This window comes from Saccopteryx bilineata, chromosome 3 (assembly GCF_036850765.1).
Source record: "Saccopteryx bilineata isolate mSacBil1 chromosome 3, mSacBil1_pri_phased_curated, whole genome shotgun sequence".
In the NCBI taxonomy this organism is placed as follows: Eukaryota; Metazoa; Chordata; class Mammalia; order Chiroptera; family Emballonuridae; genus Saccopteryx; species Saccopteryx bilineata.
Window position 1 is genome coordinate 295,536,072 of NC_089492.1, and position 26,674 is coordinate 295,562,745.

Genomic DNA, 26,674 nt, shown 5'->3' on the forward strand with positions numbered 1-26,674 from the left:
TCAAGCCACGTCATGAGTTTGAAGATATTTTGAACACATGAAAGCCTTGGGCGTCTCCCGTAGGAAAGCTTCCCCAACTTGTGTGACCAGGGGAATGGCTGTCAGCACGGCCAACAGTGTCAGACAGGAGCAAGAATGAACAAGACGACCACGTGGCGTTGGGGATGTAAGCCCTCCTCTGCCACCCCCCAGTCTCCCCCCCCCCCCATGGAATAGAATCCACAGTAGCTCCTATCTGTATTAGTTGGGATGCGCTCCATCCTGGGACACTCACCTCCAACCAGCTCAGACATGAGGGAGGATTTATCAGCCAGCAGGAATGTCCCAGGCAAAGGACAGCTCCAAGGTCATTTTGATTCATCCAGTCACTCAAAAATGTCATGAAGGGCCTGTGGTGTGGCTCTGTCCTCAGGTAGTGGGTACCCCTCATGGTGGCAAAATGACTGACACTGTTTCAAACATTGCATCCTATATTCCCACCATCTGTAGAAGAGAGACGGAGGGAGCTTATGGGCCAGAGCCCTACTCAAAATACTTCTTTGTCACATCAGCATGAATTGGGACTTTGAGAGGGACTCTGGGCTATGATTTTACTTTGCCTAGGTTGGCCCCCAAAGGTAGGTGTTACTCCCACTTCTTAAAATCCAGGGGCGGCCTGACCAGGCGGTGGCGCAGTGGATGGAGCGTCAGACTGGGATGCGGAGGACCCAGGTTTGAGACCCCGAGGTCGCCGGCCTGAGCGTGGGCTCATCTGGTTTGAGCAAAAAGGCTCACCAGCTTGGACCTGGGGTTGCTGGCTTGAGAGGGGGGTCGCTCAGTCTGCTGAGGGTCTGCGATCAAGGCACATGTGAGAGGGCAATCAATGAACAGCTAGGGTGTTGCAACGAAAGGCTGATGATTGGTGCTTCTCATCTCTCTCCATTCCTGTTTGTCTGTCTCTGTCTGTCCCTTTCTCTGACTCTCTCTGTAGAGAAAAAAAAAAAGAAAAAGAAAAAAAAATCCAGGGGCGGAGTGGTCCCCCTTCCTCCCATGCACAGAGAAGCACCTGCAGGGTCCGCTCCCTAGGGTGGCCAGATTTAGCAAGTAAAAAATGTACCGTTCTGAGGAAGGAGGGGCAGGCTCTCTCTTCCCCAAGAAGAAAAAAAACAAAGAACAAAAACAAGAAGAATGCAAGGGAAAGGAGCCTCTGCAGAGGCAAATGAGTCAGCCAATTAATGATCAACTACATCCTATAGCTCTCTGAAAGGTGGCCTGGAGCTGGTTGCAACACAAAGCAAGAAAGACAGGACTTGTACAGAGCCACAGCCAGTAGTCCGGAAACCCTTTCCCCCTTGCGAGCCCCTCCGAAACTCACCCTCCCCTCCTGGAGTCATCAGAGCAATGTATACCTCTCTCTGGACAAAGGGGTCACGAGCCCCTTGCATGGACACATGGATTCTGTAAAAGGTATATTTCACCTGTAAGAAAATCGATCTCGGGGAGCACATGTCTTTTGGGAGCTACCAGCCCCACTGGCTCCCACCAGCTTTTAATTCTCTTTTCCTCTGATGCAATTATCCAAGCGTCCTATCTCTGTCAGGTCGCTTCCTGCTACTACAGTTCCACCAGCGACCAACAATTATTTTGGATAAGCATCAGGATGATTTCATACTAAAAAAAAAATAATTTACTTAGGGTGGGTCTGGAATTCGAATGTAGCTGGGCGTTCTGGAGTGGAGCTTACCTGGCACCCACACGTCTCAGACTTGCTCGTGGGTAAGAAATGCAAGAGGGGTGGGTAGGAATGCAGCCAGGGACTCTGGGCTACCCCCGTGGGGGAAGGGGTGAGGTGAGGACTGAGGATGCGAATTGAAGGTAAAAACTAGCCCCTGCATTCAGCCCATGAGGAAAACTCAAGAGATGGTTGGTCATTATCGTGATCATGATGATCATGTGTCAAGTGTGATTGTGTGCGTGTGTGTGTGTGTGTGTGTGTGTGTATTGGAGGGGCCTTCTCGACAACTGCATTTGACAGCTGCACACTCTCCATCTCCAATCTGCCCACTGCTGTTTCCGCCAGCCACTCCGCGGAGGAAATGTCACAGGAGGGAACCAACCAGGGCCTGGCTTGTAAGTGCTCCTCTGGCTCTGCAGCTGGGATTTTGGTGAATGCAGCCACACCAGAAGATTCCAGGTCACCTTGCTCAACCTGTCTTTACCCCCTCACCTCCATACTGAATGGAGTTTTGGGGGCACAAAGTGCTGTGGGAGACTCGGGACCTCCTGGTTCCATACAAGGGACCGAAATCCAATTGGAATTTTTCTGAAGCCCAAAGGGGGGTTTCTTGGAAGGAAGCCTGCAGAGACTGACTTAAGAGATGAGCTGGACCTCCAAACCTCGGAGAGCTCAGGGGTGTTGGGGGCACTGGAACTCAGTCTGGCATTCTCTCTCTGCATAGCTTCTTCTTTCCTCCTGCAGGCCGGCTTTCTCCATATCAGCGGTTCTCAACCTGTGGGTCGCGACCCACAGGTTGAGAACCGCTGCTCCATATGGTGGCAGAAGGGCTGCTGTTGCTCCCAAGTCTCACATCCCAGAGAGAAAAATCCCAGGGAAGGCCACAGATGACCACAGATAGAACTCCTTCTCTCTCTACCCTCGTATTTCATTCTCTCTCTTTGCCCCAGGGATCTTAGTCCTGTGGCTTTCAATTCTGTCTAGAAGCTGGTGACTCTCCAAAGGGGAGTCTTGCCATTGTTTTTTACTGCATAGCATCTGAAAACCCCGTATTAGTTAGCACAGGAGAAGCTTCCAGAAGAAAGACACCCATGACTGAGTAAGTTGAGGCTGATACAGCGAAATACCACCGACTGGGTGCATTATAGACAACAGAGATTTAATGCTCACAGTTCTGGGGTCTGGAAGTCTGAGGTCAAGGTATCCACACGGTCACCTTTCTGGTTTACAGCCAGTGAGAAGCAATCACAAGGCCACACTGGGATGGTCACTGCAGTCCCTGGGAGGGAGCGGTGTTCTGAGAGTAATTCCCACCTTTGGAAGGGAAGGGTAGATTTTGGTGGTGAATTACACCATCTCTATGGCAACCCCATCCTATGACTGGGAAACATCCTAGTATCGGTTGGGCTGTCTGAAGAGAGATTCTGAATGGTCCACGATTTCAATCAGAAAGTCACACTTGTCGTGTGATATCTCAGCAGGCACAGAAGCCACCAAGGGTCTGTCTTTGTTCCTTGCAGCTTATCAATCTACTCTCCGCCAGCTGGTGATCCGAGATCACACCTGTCAATTCTCAATTTGGCCAGCCAGGAGCAGGTATGGAAAGGAGAGGGACAAAGCTGTCCCCTCCCATCACCAGGTCACTGCAGGCATGTTGTCAAAGATGTGATTCAGAGTAGAGGGGCACAGATGTGTGTTTTTTCTTCCTCCCTCCCTTCCTTCCTCCCTCCCTTCTTCCCTTCCTCCTTCCATCCCTCCCTTCCTTTTCCTTCCTTCCTCTTTCTTTCTTTCTTTCTTTCTTTCTTTCTTTCTTTCTTTCTTTCTTTCTTTCTTTCTTTCTTTCTTTTTCCTTCCTTCCTCCCTCCCTTCCTTCCTTCCTTCCTTTCCTTTCTTTCTTTCTCTTTTCTCTTGTTTTCTGAGAGAGTGAGAGACAGATTGACTGGAAGGAAGATGAGAAGTATCAGCTTGTAGCTGTGGTACTTCAGTTGTTTAATGATTGCTTTCTCATTTGTGCCTGGACCAGGAGAGCGGGGGCTCCAGCCGAGCCAGTGACCCCTTGCTCAAGCCAGTGACCTTGTGGTTTCAAACCTGAGTCCTCTGCATCCCAGATAGACACTTTATCCACTGCACCACTGCCTGGTCAGGCAATGCACTGTTTCTTTCTTTCTTTTTATATTTTATTTTATTTTATTAAGATTTTACTTATTGATTTTTGGAGAGAGAGAGAAGTAGAGTGCGAAAGAGGGAGAAACAGGAAGCATCTAACTAGTAGTACTTGCTTCCTGTATGTGCCTTGACCTGGTAAGCCCAGGGATTCCAACTGGTGACCTCACGGTTCCAGGTCAGTGCTTTATCTAGGGCTCAGCCACAGGTCAGGCTGTGCCATGTTTCTTATGTGCAGGTTTCACCCTGCAAACTTCAGGCCTGCGATCATTGTCACAGCACTGTCCCTTGGTTCTGAGATGCATGGAAACATTTACCTCTGTCACCTTCCGAGAGAGGCATTACTTGCTATTTCCATGCACCTTTAATACATTTCTGGGCTTTTTTCCCCTCCCTCTCTCATGGAATATGTTATGAACTCAACAGTGCACGTCTTACCATTGATGCTGAGAATTCAGGGCACACAGCCATCACACGGGAGTAGAACTCATACTCCTAATGAGCAATGCTAACCAATACCATTTTCAGGGAGAGCTTACTATGAGCCGGTAATGAAATTAAGCAAATTTACACAGATGATCTCGTTCCACCAAGGCTATGAAAGCGTTCCTCCAGTGAATTGTCCCTCCCCTTCCTTCCAACTCCCAAGGTTGGTGGCTGTGACGACGATGATAACATGGTTATAAATAACACTAGATTATCAGGCGCTGAGGTGAGAGCGGGCCAGATACAGAACAGGAAAGGACACCCCAATGCAAACCATAATTTAACAATATATATTTTGTAGAAGGCTCACAAGAGCCAACATCCAGCCGGTGCTCACCTAAGCACTCGCCTTGCATGAAGCGAGCAGGTGGATCCTGGGGGCGGTGACCAATACTCTTGATTTCTTCCAGGGGGCAATCTGATCAGTCACGGTTCAATGGGAGAACTGGCGGCCAGACCACCGGGTTCGAGCCTGGGCCCTGCAAACTCGGCCTGTGACATTCTGCAAATGCCACGACCTCTCTCTGTCCCTCCTTCTCTGCACAGTGGGGACAGATGATCGGTTATTCATAGGACTTGCGGCATGCCAAGCCCTGGGACGAGCACTCTGTTATTATCGACTCCAGAGGGAGGAAACGCAGGCGGAGAGGTTAGACCTGGACACGGGAGGCGCCGGAGGCCAGCACGCTCTGTCCGGGATCGAAAGGACCAGGGTCGCAGAGGACAGTCCTGTGGCAGCACGTGGGCGCCGGTCCCCCCGCGAGGAGCGTCGGCGGGGAAGGGGTTATGATGATAGAGACAGCTGGAGGACTCCGGGCGGCACGAGCGGCCCTGGCCACTCTGCGTGCACCTCCCGCGCGCGCGTCCAGCTCTGGGAGAGCGGACTGCGCAGGCGCGAGGGCCCAGCTCCGGGAGGGAAGGGCGGGGGGGCACCTCCTTCCCTAGCCACCGGAAGTCTCCGCCTAACGGGCCGAGCCCGCGCCTCCGGTCCTGGGAGGGGGCGGGGCCGCAGCCCCTCGGCGCACGGCGCCATAGAGCGCGGCCGGAGGACCCGCGTCCTAGATGTGCCCGGAAGTGGCTTCCCGAGTGCCGGCTCCGCACCATCGAGCCGGGGGTGGGGGGGGACGGCGGCCAGGGGGGGTCGCGGGCTCACCTTCCTAGAGCGACCAGGACGGGGTGGCGGCCGGACAGGGGTGGGGGGAGGGGGAAAGCGGCGCGGGCGGAAGCGGCCAGGAAGGTCACTTCCGGCCTGGGCGCCCGTCCCCCTGACCCCAGGGTCTGAGTCGCCGCTGCCGCCGCTGCCACCATCCGCGAGGGAGGAGAGAGGAGGAGCAGTGCAGCGCGGCGGCCCCGGGACCGAGGAGGTGAGGGGCGGGCGCAGGAGCGGAGGGCGTGCGCTCAAGGCCGGGGGGATGGGGGAGTGGGGGGCGCGCCTGGGCAGCTGGGCTGCGGACGGGGGGCGGGCGGCGAGCGCTACTGGGCGGCGAGTGCGCGTGCGCGCTCTGGGGGGGCGTGAGGGCGCGCGGCCGGCGGGGCGGGGGCGCGCCTGAAGGGCCGCGGCCGAACGCGTGCGCGCGGCCGCGGCGGGAAAAGTGCGCGCACGCTCGCGCACGGCCGCACCGGGCAGGGAACGCGCCCGGGAGGAATACGCGTGCGCAGCGCTAGGCGGGGGGCAGTTCTCTGCCCTGGGGCTCAGCTCCGGATGGGGTCGCCGTGTTCCCTCCCACCCCATCCTGCCTGGCTGCTGGTGGCCGGAAGTGGTGGCGACTCCGGGGTGGGGGGGGAAGTTGAGGCTCCGATGGGGGCGGGGGAGCCGGCCTGACCGGAATCCTGGCTCCCCCCCCAAAAAGAAACTCCTTCCCTTTTTCAAAGCACCCGGGCCCGTTGCTGCCCGGAGCGGGCCGCGTGCAGCCTTTGATCCGCGCGGCAATTACGGGCGCTCCGGCCGGCGGAGGCTCATTCATTCGCCTGGCGCGGGCGGGGGATGGAAACGTGTGCGCCCCAGGGCGGGGGTGAGGGGGACGCGGCTGAGCCAAGGCCAGGCTCCAAGTGGCCTTCGGAGCAGGGCGCAGACAGGGGCCGGGCCTCCCACTCCAACTGCAAAGGCGGACAGACACTCCCGTCCGTGCCCTGGAGTGCTCCTCGGACCCGAGGGTTCCTTCTGCAAGTTCAGGAGGGAGTGATCAGACGCGGAAAAGTGACCCATAGGCGTGAGAGCCCGCAGCAAGTGTTGACACAGGCTCCTAGGGGCTGGGTACCAAGGACAGCAAGGCCTGGAGCTGAGACGTAGACCTGGAGACACCTGAGTTCCCACCCGCAGACCAGAGCGCTCGTGGAACGGTCCAGGGAGCATGGGAGCCCAGGGAGGGCGCGTAGCGCAGCCCTAGCCAGGGTTTTCCTATGTTTCCGGGCGCCAGGCCCCAGGCTGGGCAGGGCGGAGGACCCAGCGGAGAGCCAGAGCTGGCCTGGGTCCGGAAGCACAGGTGCTGTTGTTGCTGCTCGCTTATCTCCTCTCTTTAGTCTGTAAGCCGCTTTGCTAAATGCAGCGACCTTCGCGGGCTTGCGTCTGCTGCAATCCCCTCGGCCTCCAGAGAACATGCAGATCAGAGTCCTCCTGGAATTATGTCTTCCTCCCCCTCTTCCCCTTGGAAGCCTTCCAGAGCTCACTGCCACCCCCACCCTGGCAATACAGGAAGGGTTTGGCCCGGTGTTGGGACCGTGCTCTGGGGTCAGGCAGACCTTGGAATCCTGGCCCCACCACTCAACTCAGACCTTGGTGACCTTAGGTAACTAATCTGGGTTTTTGCCCAGTGAAACGGGACAATAGTTACACTGCCGACCTTGGCCTGCTTTCCTTTTAGAGCCAGCGAGGTGGATGTTGAGCCTGTGGAAAGGGCTCTGGAACCAGGCATGCCTAGGCTACCCTCCTTCAGGCCCATGGCCTTGGACCTGGGACTTCCTCTTTCCTGGGCCGTTTCCTCTCCATCCCCTAAGGTGGAGAGCACAGCGCACGTTTCACTAGATGAGTCTTGTCTATCAGGCTGCCACACACACACCCAGCCTTGCTCGGCCCATGGGCACAGCCCCCTGCTCTGCAGTAGGGAAGAGGAGGTCTTTGGGCACACGTTTTTTAAGGTTTCCACAGGCCAGACCCTGAGGTGGCTGATGCTGGGTGGCATTTCTGTCTTGGAGCAGCTTAGAGACAGGTGGGGAGATACATGCACAGAAGTACCATACAGAGCAGGGGTCCCCAAACTTTTTACACAGGGGGCCAGTTCACTGTCCCTCAGACCGTTGGAGGGCCGGACTATAAAAAAAACTATGAACAAATTCCTATGCACACTGCACATATCTTATTTTAAAGTAAAAAAACAAAACGGGAACAAATACAATATTTAAAATAAAGAACAAGTAAATTTAAATCAACAAACTGACCAATATTTCAATGGGAACTATGCTCCTCTCACTGACCACCAATGAAAGAGGTACCCTTCCAGAAGTGCAGCGGGGGCCGGTTAAATGGCCTCAGGGGACCGCAATGTGGCCCGCGGGCCATAGTTTGGGGACCCCTGATACAGAGGGTTCAGGGTGTGTGCAGAACAGCCCCCCTGGAGCTATAGGAGCCGGGGTTTGTGTGTATGGGGTGGTGCTGATGTTAGTAGTGATGTGCACTCTGGGTTCTTCATGCAGGAAAGATTTCACAACATCAGTCCAGGTGATTTTGAGAGAACGTTGGTTAAAGCTGGGAACAGTGAATTCAAGGAATGGCTTAAGACAGGGGTCCCAAACCTAATGCTCGCGAGCCAGATGTGGCTCTTTTGATGGTTGTATCTGGCTCGCAGACAGATCTTTAATAAAAGAAATAATAATGTTAAAAATATAGAACATTCTCATGTATTAAAATCCATTCATTTCCTACCGCTCATGTTCATGGTTGCGGGTGGCTGGAGCCAATCACAGCTGTCCTCCAGGACAACAACAAATTTTTATTGGATAATGCTTAACGTACATGGGTCGTTGTATGGCTCTTACAGAATACATTTTTTTTTTTTTTTTCATTTTTCTGAAGCTGGAAACAGGGAGAGACAGACAGACTCCCGCATGCGCCCGACCGGGATCCACCCGGCACGCCCACCAGGGGCGACGCTCTGCCCACCAGGGGGCGATGCTCTGCCCCTCCGGGGCGTCGCCATGTTGCGACCAGAGCCACTCTAGCGCCTGAGGCAGAGGCCACAGAGCCATCCCCAGCGCCCGGGCCATCTTTGCTCCAATGGAGCCTTGGCTGCAGGAGGGGAAGAGAGAGACAGAGAGGAAGGCGCGGCGGAGGGGTGGAGAAGCAAATGGGCGCTTCTCCTGTGTGCCCTGGCCGGGAATCGAACCCGGGTCCTCCGCACGCTAGGCCGACGCTCTACCACTGAGCCAACCGGCCAGGGCCCAGAATACATTTTAAAATATGTGGCGTTCATGGCTCTCCCAGCCAAAAAGGTTCCTGACCCCTGGCTTAAGAAAAAAGAAGCAAGACCACTGCAACAGGAGCCTGGGCATGGCTGCCCTTGGTTCTTCTTTTTTTATTTTATTTTTATTTTTATTTATTTTTTTACAGAGACAGAGAGTGAGTCAGAGAGAGGGATAGACAGGGACAGACAGACAGGAACAGAGAGAGATGAGAAGCATCAATCATTAGTTTTTCATTGCGCATTGCAACACCTTAGTTGTTCATTGATTGCTTTCTCATATGTGCCTTGACCGCGGGCCTTCAGCAGACCGAGTAACGCCTTGCTGGAGCCAGCGACCTTGGGTTCAAGCTGGTGGGCTTTTCCTCAAACCTGATGAGCCCGCACTCAAGCTGGCGACCTCGGGGTCTCGAATCTAGGTCCTCTGCATTCCAGTCTGACGCTCTATCCATTGCACCACCACCTGGTCAGGCTGCCCTTGGTTCTTGAGGAGGAAAATCACCGAGGCAGAAGAAGTGAGCCAGCTGGGCTGCGTGGGCTCAGGAAATGAGAAACAAGAAACAGAGGCAAAAAGAGAGCCCTTGGAGACGGGTTCAGGAGGTTAGCCCTGAACCGCCAGCCAACTGCCTGCTATTCCCTGGTTGAGTCACATGGGGACTTGAAAACTTTTTAACTGATTGACTGATTTGAGAGAGAGAGAGAGAGAGAAATACTGATTTGTTGTTCCACTTATTTATGCATTCACTGGTGGATTCTTCCATGTGCCCTGACAGGGGATCAAACCTGCAACCTTTTGGCATATTGGGACAGCACTCTAAGCAATTGGGCTACCTGGCCAGTGTTCTCATGGGGACTTTTATAGCTTAAGAGAAAGAAAGCAAAGATACATACATGCCCTAGGAAAGAAGGATGGGGGACTGATGAGGGTGTGCTCTAGAGGGGGCGGGGTAGGTACTGAGTCCTTGGCCTGAAGGGTTCTTACATGTTTCCTGAAGGCAGGCATTTTAGGGGAGGATCCCAATAGGATATTCATCCACTCTCTAGGTGTGTCCTCTCAGAGTCGAGGTCTCTACAGGTTGGTTGATGCTGCGCTATGGGGGGGTCACAGGTCATTGCGTCTGGTCATGAGGCCAGCCATGGCGTCCCTTTGGCTTTCGCTGCTTTTCTGGGCCCTTAGCTACAATACAAATGAAGCCTAGATGTTATCTCTAGTTTGACCAAAACTCTGGTCTGTGTGGTCAACTGACCTGAGGCTTTCTTTGTTCCTGAGATGATGTGATGCAGATCAGAACCGCATTGTCCTGATTGCTTAATGATTAAAGGAGTGGACATGGCGGGGAGAAGGAGGTGGGTGAATCCGAGGCTGGATGCAGAGGCCAGGGGGAGTCTGCCTCAGTTTCCCCATTCCACTTGGCAAGGAGTTTTCCTAGCCTTTTCCTGTCCTGCCTCTGTCTGACTATGGTCAGGGAAGGATGTCCAAGGGAGGTGGGTTGTCCTGAGTCTCCAAGGGGCAGAGGAATTGGCCAAGAGAACCCTGGACTCCAGGAGGACAGTGGTGAGCTGTGGCCGGGCAGCGGCCGAGGTCTGGCCCTGGCCTCTAGTGACTGCCTGGCTGCCCAGGGTCGTGGGTCGTGGGTCATCACAGCTCCCAGCCATGCTTGGTCCTCCTCAGCCTACCTGCCCAGAGTCCCTGGGGACCAGCTGTCACCCTGGCCTCCTGCAGGATGCCACTGAGGTGGAGCTGGTGCCCCCAATGAAGGAATGGGTCCAAGCCTGGGCCCCACGCAGCAGCAGGACATGGGGCTGCCTGTGGTCCCAGAGCTTAGCCCTTTAGCAAGACGCTGCTGCCTGTGTTGATTTATTTCCCTTGGCCAAGGTTGGTCTGGGAGCCAGGATGCTGTTGGGAGGCCCCTCAGGGGTCAGTCTTTGGGCTGGGTTGGGCTGCTGGTTGGCTCAGGGGACTCTGGGACCTCACTGTAGGTATGACCTTCACAGGAGTCAGGACCCCAGCGATGAGGAGATGGGGTTGTCACACCGCCAGCGTCCATAGCCCTATTGCAGGAGCACAGAGAGCCGTGGGGTCTTTCTGGTTCTCTATCTGTTCCTGGCCTTTGGATTTGCAGTACATTAGCTTCTCTCTCCTGCCTATGGGGAGTCCTCTGTAACCTCATAATGGGCAATGCTGGGGACCCAGAGAGGCATCGAGTGTGATCCCAGCCTCAAAGGTCAGGCTAGCCAGGGACTGTTGGGTTCCTGGGGTTGCCTTGTACGGGGTCAGTGCGGGGAGCTGGTCCCTGCTCTCCAGGAGCTCGGAGCTCACAGTCTGCTGGTGCAGGTGTGGCGTGCGGTCCAGGATGCATCCATGATCATGGGAGGACAGAGAACAAGTGCCTGTGTCCTAAGGGAGAGGGACAGTGGCCACCTCGGAGTCCCGCCAACCTGGCGAGGCCCAACCTTGCTGCTCTGGCTGTAGGCTATGACACTGGCCACTGAGCATGTCTGAGCCCCGGCGGGAGGAGGCTCTGACCCTCCATCAGCAGTCCCGGGCCCTTTTGGAACCCTGGGCTGAGTAGGCATCACCCACATGTCCCTCCTCATGCGGAGGTCACGTGGTGGAGAGCGAGCTGAGTCCGACTCGGGCAGCCTGCCCCCAGAGCTCGTCCTTCGGTCTGGGCGGCAGTTGTGGGCTCAGGATTTGGTGCCTGTAGCTGCATGTGGCCTGTGCCGGATCCATGCATTCTGCTGTCTGAGAAGACGGGACAGTTGAGCTGAGGGGAGTGAAGAGTCTGGGAAGGCTTCCTGGCGGAGGTGCCCTTTTCACCAGGCCCTGGCAGCACGCCTGGAAGGAAGTACCTGCAGGAAGGGCCAGGACCGGAGAGTGCACCCACCCCGAAGATGCAGGCTGGCCCGGTGGCCCGATTGAGGGTGATGGCCATAAGATGGCCCATGGGAGTATTCTAGGTTTTTGGTTTTTTTAAACAAGTTTCGGTTACCAACACTTAAGATCTGTATGTGCTGGATGGGGCAGGTGGGCTGGGCCATGCTCCGGCCCCTCCCAGGTACACCTGCCACTGTAATGGTCGGCCAAGGTTCTAGGGAGTTCTAGACACTTCTCTGTCTCATGGGGAAAGTGGGGGTTGGTGAGGGCGGCTGCTTGTCCCCACTGAGTGCGGGGACCTCACTCATTCTCTGGCCTGGGCCCCTGAGGAGACTGCGCAGGACTGGTGGGGAGGTGGAGGGGGGTATTGTGTATGACTGGCAGTGAGGGTGTGGGTCCTCAGAGACCTGGGAGGCCCGGGGGTGGTGGGGGAGACAGAACAGAAGCCTGCGATGAACTCTCCAGCATGCGGGAAAACCCGAGAGAGGCGCAGGTCACGTTCCAGGGATGCGTCATCTCCCAGTGGACTGAGTGGGGTGGGGGCATGAGGTCTAGATGATGTCGCAGGGACAGTCCCCCATGTTCTGACGCAGGCCAGGGAAGACGGGGCAGGCAGGTTTCAGGCCCCTGAGGGGTGAAGCGCTCACAGAAAAGGGAAGTGGGGGAGGCTGGTGCCGTGGGGCTTCCCACCATGCGGGCCACCCCGGGGGCAGTGTCCCTGGGCAGAACAAGAGTCTGAGGGTCAGAGGCCGCCTTGCTGAACCAGCAGGTTGTGGGCAGCAGACCAGACCTGGGAAGGAAATGAGGGCTGTTGTAGACACGGGTGGACGCTGGCAGGAGAGCGGCCTGCGATGTGATAGAGGCCGGCGTGCATGGCCACCAGGGATTGGACACGTGCTCACCCTGGAAAGGTCCGCGGCCAGGTCAGGTGGAAGAGTGGGCGGGCCTTCCAGAGAGACCCAAGGTGGATGGTGAGATGGGGGTGGGGGCCCCAAGGGGACAGAATCTTTGCAAGATGACGTGATGGGTTTCGGAGTTGCTGCAGTGGGTTTGGGCAGGGGGTGGCACGAAGTGAGCTGCCTCTAAACACCAGCGTCACTAAGGGACAGTCCCTGTACTGTGCCATCTGCCCCTTCCAAGGATGCTTTAGCCTGGCCTGATGTATTCACAGGTTGGTGTGGCCATCGCCACAGTACTTTTAGGGCATTCTTGTGACCCCGAAAAAGACGCCACCCTCGGCTCCGGGAACCTCCAAGTGAACATCTCTCCGTGCATCTGCCCATTCTGGACGCGTCGTGTACACTCGTTCACAGCGACGATGTTTCCAGGTCGCTGGTGACGCTGCACAGCTTGGAGCCTCCTTCCTCCGTGTGGGACAGCCCCCGCACTGGAACGTGTCTGCCTTGGGCTCTGTGATGTGCGCTTCTGTGAGCGCGTGTGCTGTGTCCTGTGAACGCACTGTCATTTCTCTGGAGGGCGTGTGCAAAAGTGGGTTGCGGGGACCCACGGCCCCACCCCGGTGTGCGGGTTCCAGTGTCCCCACGTCCTCGCCCACCCCTGCTGTCTCTCCTCCTCCTTGTGTCCACTCTGCGGCGTGCAGCGGGCCCTCACTGGTTTTAGCTGATGCGCACGGATGTCCCCAGAGGCAGTGATGGTGACCATCTGGTCACGTGCCCGCTGGCACTGGGCATGTTTTCTTTGGAGACACGGCTGTTCTGATCCTTTGCCCCTTTTTAACTGGGTTGTTTGAACTGAGGGACTTAGAAAGACAAGTTCCTCTGTGTTATGAGGAGGAGTGTGGGCCCGGGTTTGGGAATGAGGGTGGTGGTGGGGGTGGGCAGGGAGAGGGTAGGAGCTGGGGAATACGCATGTGCACCACTTGGTGGGGTGAGGGGAGGGTCAAGGCTGAGAAGTAGCCACTGGATTTGCTGGCCAGAGTGTTAGAGGGGACAGCAGTTCGAGAATGGCCGGGAGGTCGAGCAGGCGGTGCCAGAGAAGCCAGGAGGGGCAGAAAGTGAGTGGGCACCCGGGAGAAGGGTCTGGGGCAGGGTTAGGCATGGTGTGAGCGGCCTATCCTGCCAGGGAGCAGCCTGGCCCCCAGATGTGGGAGAAGGAGAAGGAGGAAAAGGGTTGGCAGCCGAAGAAAGAGCAGGTTAATTGGTGGGCGGGAGTCCAGGGGAGGTGAGTGGGATCTGATAACAACAATAACAATAATTTGTCTCCAGTTTACTAGCCGCGGGGCCCTGCTGCTCCACGCGCTAATTGGATCCTGTGGGCAAAGCCAGGCTGGGGTGGGTGGGGCACAGGGACTGTGGGTGTGGGGCTTTGCACTGCTGGCTGAGAACTAGGGGAGCTGGGTGGGGAGGTCAAGGCAGGGCGGAGCCCCCCTCACCCACAGGACATGTCCAGTTCCACGCTCAGTCCTACTCCGGAACTGCCCAGGCCTTGTCCAGGAAGCCGCACGCCCCACCAGCCAGGTTGGGGCTGGCCACGCCACAGCCCCGGTTCCCCTCTCTGCAATCATGCCCCCCCCCGTGGGAAGGGGCAGCCCCCAACTCTGCGACCCTGGGGGCAGGGCCGGAGGCCGAGGCAGCTGTGAGAATGAGTGAGTGGATGAATGAGTGAGCCCCTTCATGATGTGCCGCCCCCCCCTCCCCGGCCTTGTGCGCCTGCCCCTGTGGGTACCCGCTCTCCCCCATGCGCTGAGGCCCAGGGCTGCCAGGTGGGTGCAGGGGCACTGAAATGCGCCGGTGGCATCCATTCTTAGATGGAGGGTGCCAACCCCCGCCCCCAGCTTCCAGCTGTCTGTCCCGGAGGGTTTTCTGCCCTCTTAGGCTGGCACAGACTCAGACAGATAACAGAGAAACCTAAGAGCTGTATTTCCATGCCAGGAGGGCCCGCAGGAGTGACCAGGCTTGCGTGCTAGTACAACAGGTAACTGAGAGGCAGGTAGCTGTGTCCCCTGGACACTAAAGGAGAATAGACCCCTCAAAGACATGCTTGTACAGATTTCTCCCTTTGCCCCGACTCCCTACATCTGGAGATCAGACTCTTCCTCCCGTGTAGCAAGGGCACTTTCATGGGTGCTAGGAGGGATCTCATCGGGAAGAAGCCAGTCAAGCACCCGTCTTGTACCAGCTGTTGCCTTTTTTTTTTTCAGATTATTTATTGATTTTAGAGGAGAGAGATGGAGGGGAGGAGCAGGAACCATTAACTCCCATATGTGCCTTGACCAGGCAAGCCCAGGGTTTCGAACCCATGACCTCAGCGTTCCAGGTTGACGCTTTATCCACTGTGCCACTACAGGTCAGGCTGCTGTTGCGTTAAAGTCAAGACGAACTGGAAAATGAGACTGTTCTGTGCAGAGTTTTCCTCAGACCAACTTTCCTGCTTCACTCCCCGGTCACTCACTGTCTTCCCCTTTCTGTCCACCACGGAAACTGTGTGTGTGTGTGTGTGTGTGTGTGTGTGTGTGTGTGTGTATGTATGCACGCGCGCATGTGTGTGCTTGTGTATGTTTCCATGTTGATTGGTTCCCTCTGCTGTGTCCTGGCAGTGAGGCTCCTGGCCGATATTAGTTAGCACCCGCTGAATGCGTGGGGAACTTGCGTGGCTGCTAGGTTGGTGGCGGACACCTTGAATGCTTCAGACGGGACCAGCGTCCCCGGCTGCCTAGCCCAGGACCACCCCACAGCCCGCCGGTTCCCTAGGGCGGATAAGGATGGCCCCGGCCGCACACAGCCCTGGGATGCCTGGCCCTGGCTGCAAGAAGCCGGGCCTCAGCTGGAGGCACCAGCTGGGAAGTCCCTCTTCGCATCCGCACACTCAGCTGCATGTGGAGTCCCTTGGCAAACAAGTTTGGACGGAGAAGGCAGAGGAGCAGCCTCTCTTATCCCCTCCCCCCCCCCCCCCCCCCCCAGTGCTTGGCGGTTTTCTTCTGTTCATTCTTTCATGCATATTTAATGCTTACAGTGTAAATAGAGGGCCTGTACACTTGTTTAACTTATATTCACTTTTTAATTGCTCCATAATTCACATGCTGTAAAAACTCCTTTATAAACGTGTGCAGATCAGTGTTGTTCACATAGAGTGTCACCGCTATCTGGTCACAGGATGTCACTCCAGAAACACTCCGTGTCCCTAGCCCAGCCTCGGCAGCCATGTAGCTCTGTCCTGGAGATTTATTTTTTTGTATTTTTCTGAAGTGAGAAGCAGGGAGGCAGACAGACAGGCTCCTGCATGCTCCCGACTGGGGTCCACCCAGCATACCCTCTAGAGGGCGATGTTGCGGCTGGAGCCGTCCTTAGTGCCTGGGCCAACTTTGCTCCAATGGAGCCTTGGCTGTGGGAGGGGAAGAGAGAGACAGAAGAAGGAGAGGGGGAAGGGTGGAGAAGCAGATGGGTGCCTCTCTTGTGTGCCCTGGCTGGGAATCGAACCTGGGACTTCCACACGGCAGCTGACACTCTACTGCTAAGCCAACCGGCCAGGGCCCTGGAGATTTCTTTGTGCCCTTGGTGGCTGTTTCTTCCACCCAGCCTTTGGGTCCTCTCTGCTTTCCAGCCACTGTTATGGATAGTGCTGTGAGAAGCTTTATGCGCAGGTCTGTGTGTGGACACATGCTTTATTTCTTGGGCACCCCTGGAATGGCAAGTCACCTGGTACCTGCTTCCCCTCCAAGGACCCACCAGGTTGTTTTCCACAGGTGCTGCCCCATCCACCGCCGTGCGTGAGGGCCCCTGTGCTTGCCCTGTGGGACCTGAATACCCGGTTGAGTTTTCATTCCACTTTGCCCCTCAGCACCTCATGACTGTCCCATGTGACACATAGTCCTTGTGGCCATGAAAAAAAAAAGTACCACCTCACAGTCTTTTTCCCTTACCATAGAAGCGTTACCCATTACGGTAAAAATTGGGAAAGAAAGGTAATGGTTAAAATTGCTCCAATTGTCAGCAGGGGTGGCCATGGACTGCACGGTTTCTGAGGCTGTGACACCTGTGGACCACGTCTATATGATGTACTCAGTGTTCCTCCTCCCCCTGCCATGGGGCTGATGGGTTCTTTCCAGTTTTTCCCTGCTCTGAATTTCTTTCTCTCTTTTTCTTTTCTCTTTTTTTTTGCAAGAAGCATTTTCTGGGGTGGGTTTGGGTTTTCCCTCGTGAGCTAGAGGGATGGGGTTACCAGGCAGGGGCTGCCTGAAATCGTGTCACCTGTCCTGTGTAGATTTCACCTGCCCCAGGCCCACCATGTTGCAGATGCTGGGCGCCCAGTAGTCTCAGGGTCACTGGGATGGGGGCAGTGCAGAGGCTGGGTGTTTCTTTGAGGAGGTAACGCCTGCGGCCCTGAAGGGTGATGGCTGCTGACAGGTGTGTCTCCCTCCATGTTCTGACATCACATATATCCCGGGAGTCTCTGTCCCCTTAGCGCAGCACTGAGTACTCTCACTGTTTGGCTATGGCCACTGCTGTCCAGGTGTCCTTGCTGCATCTCTGAGCCCGTTTCCGCATCTGTAAAATGCGTGGTGGTGCCCACCTCAAAGGGGCCTGCATTTCAAATGACCGCCCAGTCCCCATCTGGCCTGTGAGGCCCGGTGGGAGAATCTGTGCACATTTGTGGCTGGCCTGGGGCCGCCCCGACCCTTTGCACTCGCTACCCTGTCCCTCCCCACATGCCTCCTTGGAGATCCTTCCAGACCTGTTCCTGCTGGTCATGGCCACACTTCTAAGCCCATGAGCACTTGCTACTTGAGCATGTGGGGAAAGACAGGGGTTTTGTGTCTGCAGGTCTCTGCCCATGTTGGAAAGGGGGCTATCATGGGGGTGGGCCAATGGTTCTGGGTGGCTGCAGCCTGCTTCTCTGCCTGCCCTCCCCCCGCCACTCCAGGTTGTGTGGCCTCAGGCTGGTCCCACTGTCTGCAGGACGAAGCTGGGCACTCGGATCTCGAGCGCTGATGGGCGCTGAGATGCATCTGCCCACCAGGCTTCCTGTCCTCCAGCATCATGTAAACTATCCTTCCGTCTCATCCCTTCTGGCAGGGACCCACACATGGAGCTGCGGGAAGAGGCCTGGTCTCCGGGGCCGCTGGATTCCGAGGACCAGCAGATGGCCAGTCACGAGAACCCAGGTGAGGCAGCCTCAGCAGTTGTCATCTGACCCTGTGCCCCCACCCTCCAATGCCTCTGGGGTCACCCATCCTTCCTGCAGGCCCCATTAACCCGGCCTCAGCCAGGCCACCCCCTTGGGCTGGGGAGTCTCCAGGTTTCCTCCCGGCTGTCGTCCCCGGGAAACTGCACGGGCCACCCTCCCACTGTCCCTCATTAGGGGTGGACCCTGACCCCCCAGCATCCTGGGGTGCTCTGCCCTTGGTTCTCTCAGGAGCCTGGAGACCTGCATGTTGGTGGGCTGGGTGGTGGGACCGCTCGCAGGGAAGCTGGGTGCCGGGTTTTATTTAATAAAGCATCGTGTGGGCTGAATGCGCAGCGCTCACGGGGTAGTGGGGGTGGGGTAAAGTGCGGGAAGCATTCACGCAGCTCGCTGGCCTCCAGAAAGGGCCAGAGGGAGACACTTCTAGCCACGCCCCCCGGAAGTGAGCGGGTGACCGCCTACCCATGAAACCTGACTCAAAGCACACAGGCGCAGAGCACAGTGCCCGGTTTACCCTCGGCCTCCTGCTTCCTCCTTGTCAGATGTCCTTGGCCCTTTCTGCCTTTTAAAAATTAACTTGAAAATCTGGTTCATTGTGGAACTTGCAAACCTAGATACAGGGTGTAACAACCCTCCCCTTTGCCCCACTGGATTTGGCGATTAGCAACAATACTTGTGTCACACCGTGGCCCTAGTTTTGTGGGTTTGTTCCCCCCCCCGCATTATTTTAAAGAAAATCCCAGACATTGTATCATTTCACTTCTAAATCCTCCAATGGATAAGGGTCCAAAAAAAAAAACACCCCAAAAAACAAAAACCAACTAACTGTAAAAACATGAATCTCACAGAACAAAATGGTATTCCTCAATTATCATCTAATACACAGTCTGTGCTGAAATGTTCAAAATTGTCCCCAAAATGTGTGTTTGCCTTGGAGTAAGTTACGTTTTAATTTTATAAGTTATTCATTGTGTCATTCTCTTAAAAAATCTTTAAGGAGGTCTTGGCTGGTGGCTCAGTGCATAGCATGTAGACCCTGCGTGCAGAAGTCGGGTTCACTTCCCCTCAGGGCACATAGGAAAAGTAACTATTCACTTCTCCCCCCCCCATCTCTTTTCCCCTCCCACAGCCAGTGGGTCGATTGGTTCGAGCGTGGCTCCAGGAGCTGAGGACAGCTCCGCTGGAATGCATCAGCCTCAGGCACTAAAAATAGCTGGGTACTCCAGCATTGGCCCCAGATGGGGTTGCAGGGTAGATCCCGTTTGGGGTGTGTGTGGGAGTCTATCTCCCCTCCTCTCACCAAAAAAATGAAAATAAAAATCTATGGAGTGCAGGTGGCTTCTCACGTCTCACTTGTCCAGCTCACTGTCCCCCACCTCTGCATCTCAACCAGTGTCTGTTGGAAATCTGTGCAGGGGTGCCACCACTTTGTGACATCCCCTTAGTTCTGCTAGTAAGGTGTGTGGCCTGGATTCTTCCAAGTGCTGCGTGTCCCATTGTCTGCCGAGTTTGTCTCGCTTTTGACGTGCCAGTGCTGGGCTGACGCCCTCCGGGAAGCAGGCTCAGCCAGATTAGCTGCTGTGGTCGGTTTCCCTCTGGCCTGATGGTGAGCGATGTGGGGCTGGGGCAGAGCAGGTGCATGGGGGTCAAGGCAGCCTCCATGGGGAGGTGGGTGAGCAGACCGTTCAACCTCGGGGACTCCCATCCCCAGCAAGGAGCAGTCTGGCCCTGAGATGGCCCAGTGCCCCCAGGCTGATTAAAATTGGGTTCTACCCTGGTTGCAAGGCCCTGGGGCCATAGAGTAGGGATGGGGGTGGAGGAGAAGAGGGTGCCTGTGGAGAAAAGGCAGCGAATGCGTGCTGACGGCCCCTCGGAGTCTGGATGTCAGGGACCAGGTGTGGCTGCAGCTCCCAGGAGAAAGTGGGTGGTGCCGGGCCCGACTCAGAGCCTGGTGCGGAGGGTCCTGGAGTCTCCCTGTGGGCCACGCCTGCGCACACTGGACCGCTGTGCCTCCACACCTACTCTCAAGTCCATCCCGAATGAAACCAGCCGACCCTGCCAGACCCCAACCACTGTGTCTCAACACCCGAATCACTGGCACACCGACCTCCATATGTCCCTCCTTGTCCATAGCTGCCGGTGTGTGAGCCTTTTGAAACGGAGGCTGTGTCTTGGCTCATCTCGTACCCTGCTGCGCCCACCTGGACTGTGGCCACCCGGCACGTTGTCCCCAGCATGGGTGCCAGGAGACCTAACTGGCTCAGTGTTAACAATGGGATTCCTGCAAAGACTGCCTCTCCTGAGAGGTCAGGGTCAGCACAGGCCTCCTGGAGGAAGGGGCCACCTGCTGACAGATGTGGTGACCGAGAGGACAGCGGCTGCTGAGGAGCTAAGGCCCCGTGGAGACTTTGAAGCAGGACACGAGGTGGTGTGGCAGCACCTGCGGGGGCCCTCTCAGCTGTCTGGGGAACCCACCCGCTAGTGGCTGCAGCCCAAAGGACGTTCGTTGAAGGGTCTGGGGCACCTGGCTGGAGGTGGGCCGTTCCAGGGGTGGTTAACTCAGCTGTTCCCCTGTGAGGCACCAACGTCTGGGCCCTGGTGGCTTCCTCGGTGCCATCCTCAGATGGAGCCTGAGCTCCCACGGTCACTTCCTCCTTGGAAATCACCAAGGCGGAAGGAAGGGAAGGGTGAGAAGAGGGAGGCAACATCTGCTTCCTGGGGGTGTCTCCCTCCACTTGGGTCTCACTAGCCAGATAGGGACACGTGACATTAAGAGGTGGCCTCGAAGTCACCATGGCTGCCTTTTTCTGGCTCAGCCCCATCACTTGGGACTTTCTGGTTAAGGAAGATAAGGGACCGACTGGCAGCACCCAGCACCATTCCTGCACAGGGAACAGCGTTGTGTGGGTTCAGGGTGGCTTTGGGGGCTCTCTGTAGCCATTGTGGAGAAGGACACCAAGCCTGGGGGATGTTCTCCTTTCGTGGAAGTGGCTGGCTATGCAGGAGCTGTGGGCCACCTTTTCTCCCACACAGTCATGGGCCTGGGGCACCATCCGCAAGGCCTGTGGCTTTGCAAACTGGTTCCTTGGAGATTGTGGGCTGGGAGGTGGGGGCGTCAGAATGAGATGTCTGAAGAAAAGATTCCAGCTCTCTCTGCCCCAGAAGTTTGGACCTGCCTACCCTGAAGACAGGAAAGCACCTTGAGAGACCTGGCAGAGGGGACACAGTCACCTGGGGCAGGCCCCAGCTCCCTCTCTGTCTGGCGCAGTGGCCCTGGAACTCCCATAGCATGTTCTTCCAACTGTTGTCAGGACCCGAAATCATTTATGCAGTTGCCTCCCAGGTCTGGACATACCCCAGGCCTGTGTGCTTATGTACTCGGGACAGAGGTAGGTTCCCAGAACTGTCCTCTCTGTATTCCCAGCCCATGAGACGTTTCCTTCTCCTGCTCTCTTTCATTCATTGCGGTGGTGGTGGCCTCGCTGCAGGGTGTGACCCACGGTTGCCACGCTGCTCTGGCCCTGTGCTGCCCGGGTTCGTGACTGGAACTAAGAGAATTGAGGAGTTGGTTTTTCTTTCAGATGGGGTTGGCTTACCGAGGGCATCTGCAGAATGGAACCTCAGGAATGTTACCATTTTTTCCCGATATTGGCATGTCAGCGGGAAGGGTGTCCGCATTCCTGTGCTGACGCTGTCGGCAGTGGCTAGTGCTCTGTGAGCTCTTCCCGTGTGCCCTGTGCTTGGCACCAGCCACCCCAGGCCAGTGGGTTGTCTCACGGAACTGTCACAGCCTTTGTGGTGGGGATGCTGATCAGACCTGCTGGGGTACAGGACATCAGGGTGCTGCTGCAGTGTCTCCCAGGAAGATCCATGACCATGAAGGGGCAGACCCGTGGCCCAGGACTGGGCAGACCTCCCGACCTGCTGCCTCAGGCCCTGTGCCCTGGTGGTCCCAGCCTGCAGTTCCCAGCATGGGATGCGAGGGGCATGGGGCCAGGCGGGGGTGGGGTCGCTGGGCCATCCCCGCTCCTCTTGGGGCCTGAGCTACAGGTGTCTAGAGGGGAGGCTATCCAGAAGATGCACAGAAATAGAAGATGTCCTGATTCTGAGGAGGGAGCTCTCAACCAGAAAGATGGCAGCTGGTGTCCTAGGAATCACCTACAGGGGACAGAACACTGATGTCTCTGTCAGCTTACTGTCACAGCTCAGTGTGTGGTCACTGAACTCCTCTGGGAGGTCACCTGGGATGCCACGTCTGAGCCCAGGATTCCCCAAGCCCCACAGAGAACACAGAAAACGCCTTTAGGTGGGAAGGTGTCCCTGTAAGTCCCCAAAATAGCGTTGGATGGGGAAAAATTAGCAGCCACATGCCTGTGTGCTGCCGGTGTCCTCAGTACATCGTAGCTCTCTTCCTATGCTTGCCACCAGCATAGTCTCGGGGACAGTGTCATAGCGCCCTGTGTCCTGCTGTGCGCAGTGCAGGAACACCTAGGGCAGCTGAACTAGGGGTGCGAGGAGGCCCAGGGGGCATGGCTGTGCTCTGCGGGGGCGCATCAGGTGCCCACCATCACCATCTGACCAGCCTGGGCCCAGGCCATCCAGGGGGCAGAAATTCGGGCAGGTGCACAGAGACCGGTTTGCAGGCAGCATGAGCCGGGAGCAGGCAGGCTGGTTTATCCCCGCACACTGCGCAGGGCTGGGGTGGTGTGCGTGGGTGGGTGGCCTGCGCCGGTGGGTGGCTTTTCTGGGCAGCCTGTCTGTGTGGGTGTCCTCAGTCTGCAGATGGCAAGACCCAGGGCCCATAGGCAGACACGACCCACAAAACCAGTGACCCGTGTGAGGACATCTGTAATAGTGGATGCATTACTTGAAGGTTCGTGGGGGCCATGGGGGACTGGCCTGTGGTCTGTCACCAGCCCCTTCCCTTTCTTCCTCCAACCTGTGGCCAGAGGCTACATGCTTCCCAGCTTGTGCAACTTCGGCGTCCCTGGGCCCGGGTCATTGTGGTCCTCGGCCCTCTCTCCCTGTGAGCCCTCCCCAGAACACCTACACCTGTGCCCCCATCCAGGTGTTCCTACTGTATTCTAGACGTGGGGCGACAGCCCGAAAGACGTCCGGAGGGATGGGCCGTTCAGTGAAATAACAGGACTGGCAGATGCTCTGAGGAAAGTAGGGCCAGGCCGGTCAGGGGGTGGGGGCAGATAGGACACCGGAAGGACCAGGTCTGGGCAGAGAAGTGCGCGGTGCCATGCCCCTTGCCAGGGGGCGGGGCTGGAAGGCGCCCAGAGGTGACGAGGTTTCTCGAGGTGTGCACTAGGCGGGTAGGACAGCCGGGTGGAAGACCCCCAAGCCCTGGCTGGCCTGGCCACACTTGCACGTGGACGGGTTCTGTATGGAGCTTGACCTCTGACTCTTCTCCCCTCCCACCCTCTCGCCTTCTAGTGGACATCCTCATCATGGATGACGACGATGTCCCCACTTGGCCCCCGACCAAGCTGTCCCCGCCCCAGTCCGCGGCCCCGGCCGGCCCCCCACCCCGGCCGCGACCGCCGGCCCCCTACATCTGCAACGAGTGTGGCAAGAGCTTCAGCCATTGGTCCAAGCTGACGCGGCACCAGCGCACGCACACGGGCGAGCGGCCCAACGCCTGCGCCGACTGCGGCAAGACCTTCTCGCAGAGCTCGCACCTGGTGCAGCACCGGCGCATTCACACTGGCGAGAAGCCCTACGCCTGCTCCGAGTGCGGCAAGCGCTTCAGCTGGAGCTCCAACCTCATGCAGCACCAGCGCATCCACACGGGCGAGAAGCCCTACGCCTGCCCCGACTGCGGCCGCAGCTTCACGCAGAGCAAGAGCTTGGCCAAACACCGGCGCTCGCACAGCGGCCTCAAGCCCTTCGTGTGCCCGCGCTGCGGCCGCGGCTTCAGCCAGCCCAAGAGCCTGGCACGCCATCTGCGGCTGCACCCAGAGCTGTCTGGTCCTGGTGTGGCAGCCAAGGTGCTGGCGGCCAGCGTGCGACGGGCCAAGGCACCCGAGGAGGCAGCAGCGGCCGATGGCGACATTGCCATCCCCGTGGGCGACGGCGATGGCATCATCGTGGTGGGCGCGCCAGGAGAGGGGGCCGCGGCCGGCGCGGCGGTGGCGGGCATAGGCGCCAAGGCTCCGGGGCCCCGCTCGCGGCGCGCGCCGGCCCCCAAGCCCTACGTGTGCGTGGAGTGCGGGCAGGGCTTTGGGCACGCGGCCGGGCTCGGGGCGCACCAGCGTGCCCAGCACGGGGACGGGCTCGGGGCAGCAGGCGGCGAGGAGCCCGCGCACATCTGCGTGGAGTGTGGCGAGGGCTTCGTGCAGGGCGCTGCGCTGCGCAGACACAAGAAGGTCCACGCCGTGGGCGCACCCGCGGTCTGCAGCGGCTGCGGACAGAGCTACTACCGGGCCGGCGGGGACAATGAGGACGACGAGGACGAGGCAGCTGCCGGCCGGTGCAGCGAGTGCCGCGGAGGGGAGGCTCGGTAGGGGCGGGGAGGGGGCCCGGGGGATGGGCCCCTCAGGCTCGGCGGGAGCAACGGCGGCGCAGGACCCATAGACATGGGGAGAAATGGACCGAGGGGGCCCGGGCGCTGGTCCGCAGCGCCCTCTCTTCCCCGCAGTTGTGGTCCAGCAGTGCCGTGGCCTCGGGGATGCTCACCTCCCGCGGCGCCCCGGCGCTGGACCTGGCCTGCCCCTTGTAGGTTCTCGGCGAAGCCCGAGATAGATGATGTGAACTAGAGACCAAGAGATGACAAACCCACGAGCGAAAGACCATGTCCCCACTTTCTCTTCCCCACCGTCGTGGGCGTGGCGAGGAATAAGGCCTTTTCATTTAGGGGGGCCCCAGAGAAGGAAGGGAAAGAGGAGTCCTTTTCCTTTTTTAGAATTTTCTTTTAATCATACCCACCTGACCTCATCCACCATTATTTTTCTCTTCTCCCGTGGGTCCCATCCTTCTCCTTGCCCAAGCCCGCCCCCTCCCCCCATCCTGGGTCTGGGGGCGCAGAAATGCGGGAGTAGAACCAACCCCTATCCAAGGTGCCCCTTGGAGAAGGTCCGTCCCTATTCTGTGGCCTGGGTGCGGTGGAGGAAGGGGGTGGGGGCCAATAAATGGCACTATCCGATTGTGTCTGCTGTGCGTGATTCTTGAGTTAGGGAGGGACAAGGGCTAGAGGCAACGGAGAGGGCCAGCTGCTCGGTGAGTTCATGCCCAGCCTGGGTGCGGACTGGGCCGTTTCCCTGGGCGAGTGACCTGACCAGGTCACCTGCAGCTGGTCCTGAGCCACAGAGGGCCAGCCACCGTGTGTCTAGGCGTGTGAGGATCTAGGGCTGCTTACTGCTGCTTTTTAAAGGAATAGCCAAAAATTAAAAAATAAAAGTAAAAAAAGACCTGACCTGTGGTGGCTCAGTGGATAAAGCGTCGACCTGGAAATGCTGAGGTCGCCAGTTCAAAACCCTGGGCTTGCCTGGTCAAGGCACATATGGAGTTGATGCTTCCAGCTCCTCTCTCTCTTTCTCTCTCTGTCTCTTTCCCTCTCTCTCTCCTCTCTAAAATGAATAAATAAAAAAAATTAAAGGAATAGCCCGTTAATATCAATTCTGCTCAAAGGACAGACGGTGGCAGGTGGCTTGTGTCTACGTGACAGTGAGGAGCCCACCCCCTACCTGACTTCTGTGAGCCCGGGTGCCCCTCCCTGTGTCCAGCTTCTGGGAGGTGTTGGCCTAGAAATGTACCTCTCTCCCCCCTCCACACATCCCCCCGGGGTGGGGGTCACACCTCACTGCAGAGGAAGCTGGAAGTGTCCCTGCTAGGCTGCTTACGGGGTCCCACTGCAGGGACTAAGGAGGGGTGCACAGGACGAGGGTATGACATCTGTCCAGTGCCTGACGAGGCCCTTGCTGTCAGGGCCCCAGCCTTGTGAGGTGAGGGCTGCTGGCACGTGGTTCGTTGGGTGGTACCCTCTGATGCCAATTCCAATTCCCAGTCCTCGGGATCTTGGGAGGCTGCTGTGGGCGGTCCTGTGGGGTAGAGAGCCGAGCTGGCCACGGGTTGTTTTCAGCCTGGCAGGATGCCGAGGAGGCTGGTGGGGGTTGGGGGTAGAGGGTTTCGCGCTCCCCTCACAGCAGCAGAGGAGGGGCTGGAGGAGGAATTGAGGTTTCCCATCTGAGCCCCAAATCTGGCTCCCGGAGGACGTATTTAGGCTATCATGGGAGGGCATGATTTCAGGTCGGAAGAGCATGTTTTTAAGTGTCCGTCCATCCCCTCATGCAAAATCAGTGCACTGGGCTCAGCTTACTTTGAGATCTCAGGTCACTTTAAAGGAGGGAGGGGTGAAACTTGCCGGTCCAAAAGATGGGCATGGGGACTCCAGGACTGAGATAACATTGCCCAATGGACCTTGGCTACTTTTGGAAGTGGGAGATGGGGAGGGAGGAGGGAGGAGGGAAGAGAGGAGTTGTGGGCACCTGGGTGGCAGGCAGGAGGTGTCCTGTCACTCAAGTATATAGAAGCCAGCAGCTTCTGATTCCTGCAGCAGCTTAGAGTGGCTGGGAGGATGGGGACAGTGTGTGTATCAGCTCTCATGTCGGCCTCATTGTCTCCTACCCAAGGAGGAGTGGCGGGAGCTCACAGCAGGGCAAGAAAAGTTCAGGGCCAATTTCTATGGCCACAGATGGGCAGCGTGGCCCCGGGTACATGAACTGATCACTCTCACGCGCTCTGCTTCCTCCTCTGTGCAAAGAAGAGCTTGCCTGACCTGGGAGACTTGTCTCAAGGGCCACCCTGGGGGTGTCTGTAACAGCCTAGTGCTCA

The 26,674-nt window shown here is 57.4% G+C and overlaps 1 protein-coding gene and 1 long non-coding RNA gene across 6 annotated transcripts; one reads left to right on the top strand and one right to left on the bottom strand.

Annotated features, from left to right (window-relative positions):
• Positions 1–285: 285 nt before the first annotated feature.
• Positions 286–4,783, bottom strand: LOC136331853 (uncharacterized). Its single transcript, XR_010730549.1, has 3 exons — positions 4,701–4,783; positions 2,885–3,028; positions 286–483 (listed from the first exon to the last, which is right to left on the bottom strand). It is a non-coding gene; the product is annotated as an uncharacterized lncRNA (long non-coding RNA).
• On the top strand, positions 4,617–24,986 carry ZNF787 (zinc finger protein 787). Of its 5 annotated transcripts, XM_066270928.1 has the most exons (5): positions 4,617–4,730; positions 4,910–5,012; positions 17,728–17,816; positions 22,612–22,709; positions 23,279–24,986. In XM_066270928.1, exons 2-5 carry the CDS (start codon positions 4,947–4,949, stop codon positions 24,346–24,348), a joined length of 1,323 nt encoding a protein of 440 aa, XP_066127025.1. In that variant the 5' UTR covers positions 4,617–4,730; positions 4,910–4,946; the 3' UTR covers positions 24,349–24,986. The 5 variants fall into 5 exon arrangements, with proteins under 5 accessions (XP_066127025.1, XP_066127024.1, XP_066127029.1 ...); XM_066270927.1 differs by having other exon boundaries at positions 4,727–5,012; XM_066270932.1 differs by lacking the exons at positions 4,617–4,730; positions 22,612–22,709 and having other exon boundaries at positions 4,898–5,012.
• The last annotated feature ends 1,688 nt before the right edge of the window (positions 24,987–26,674 follow it).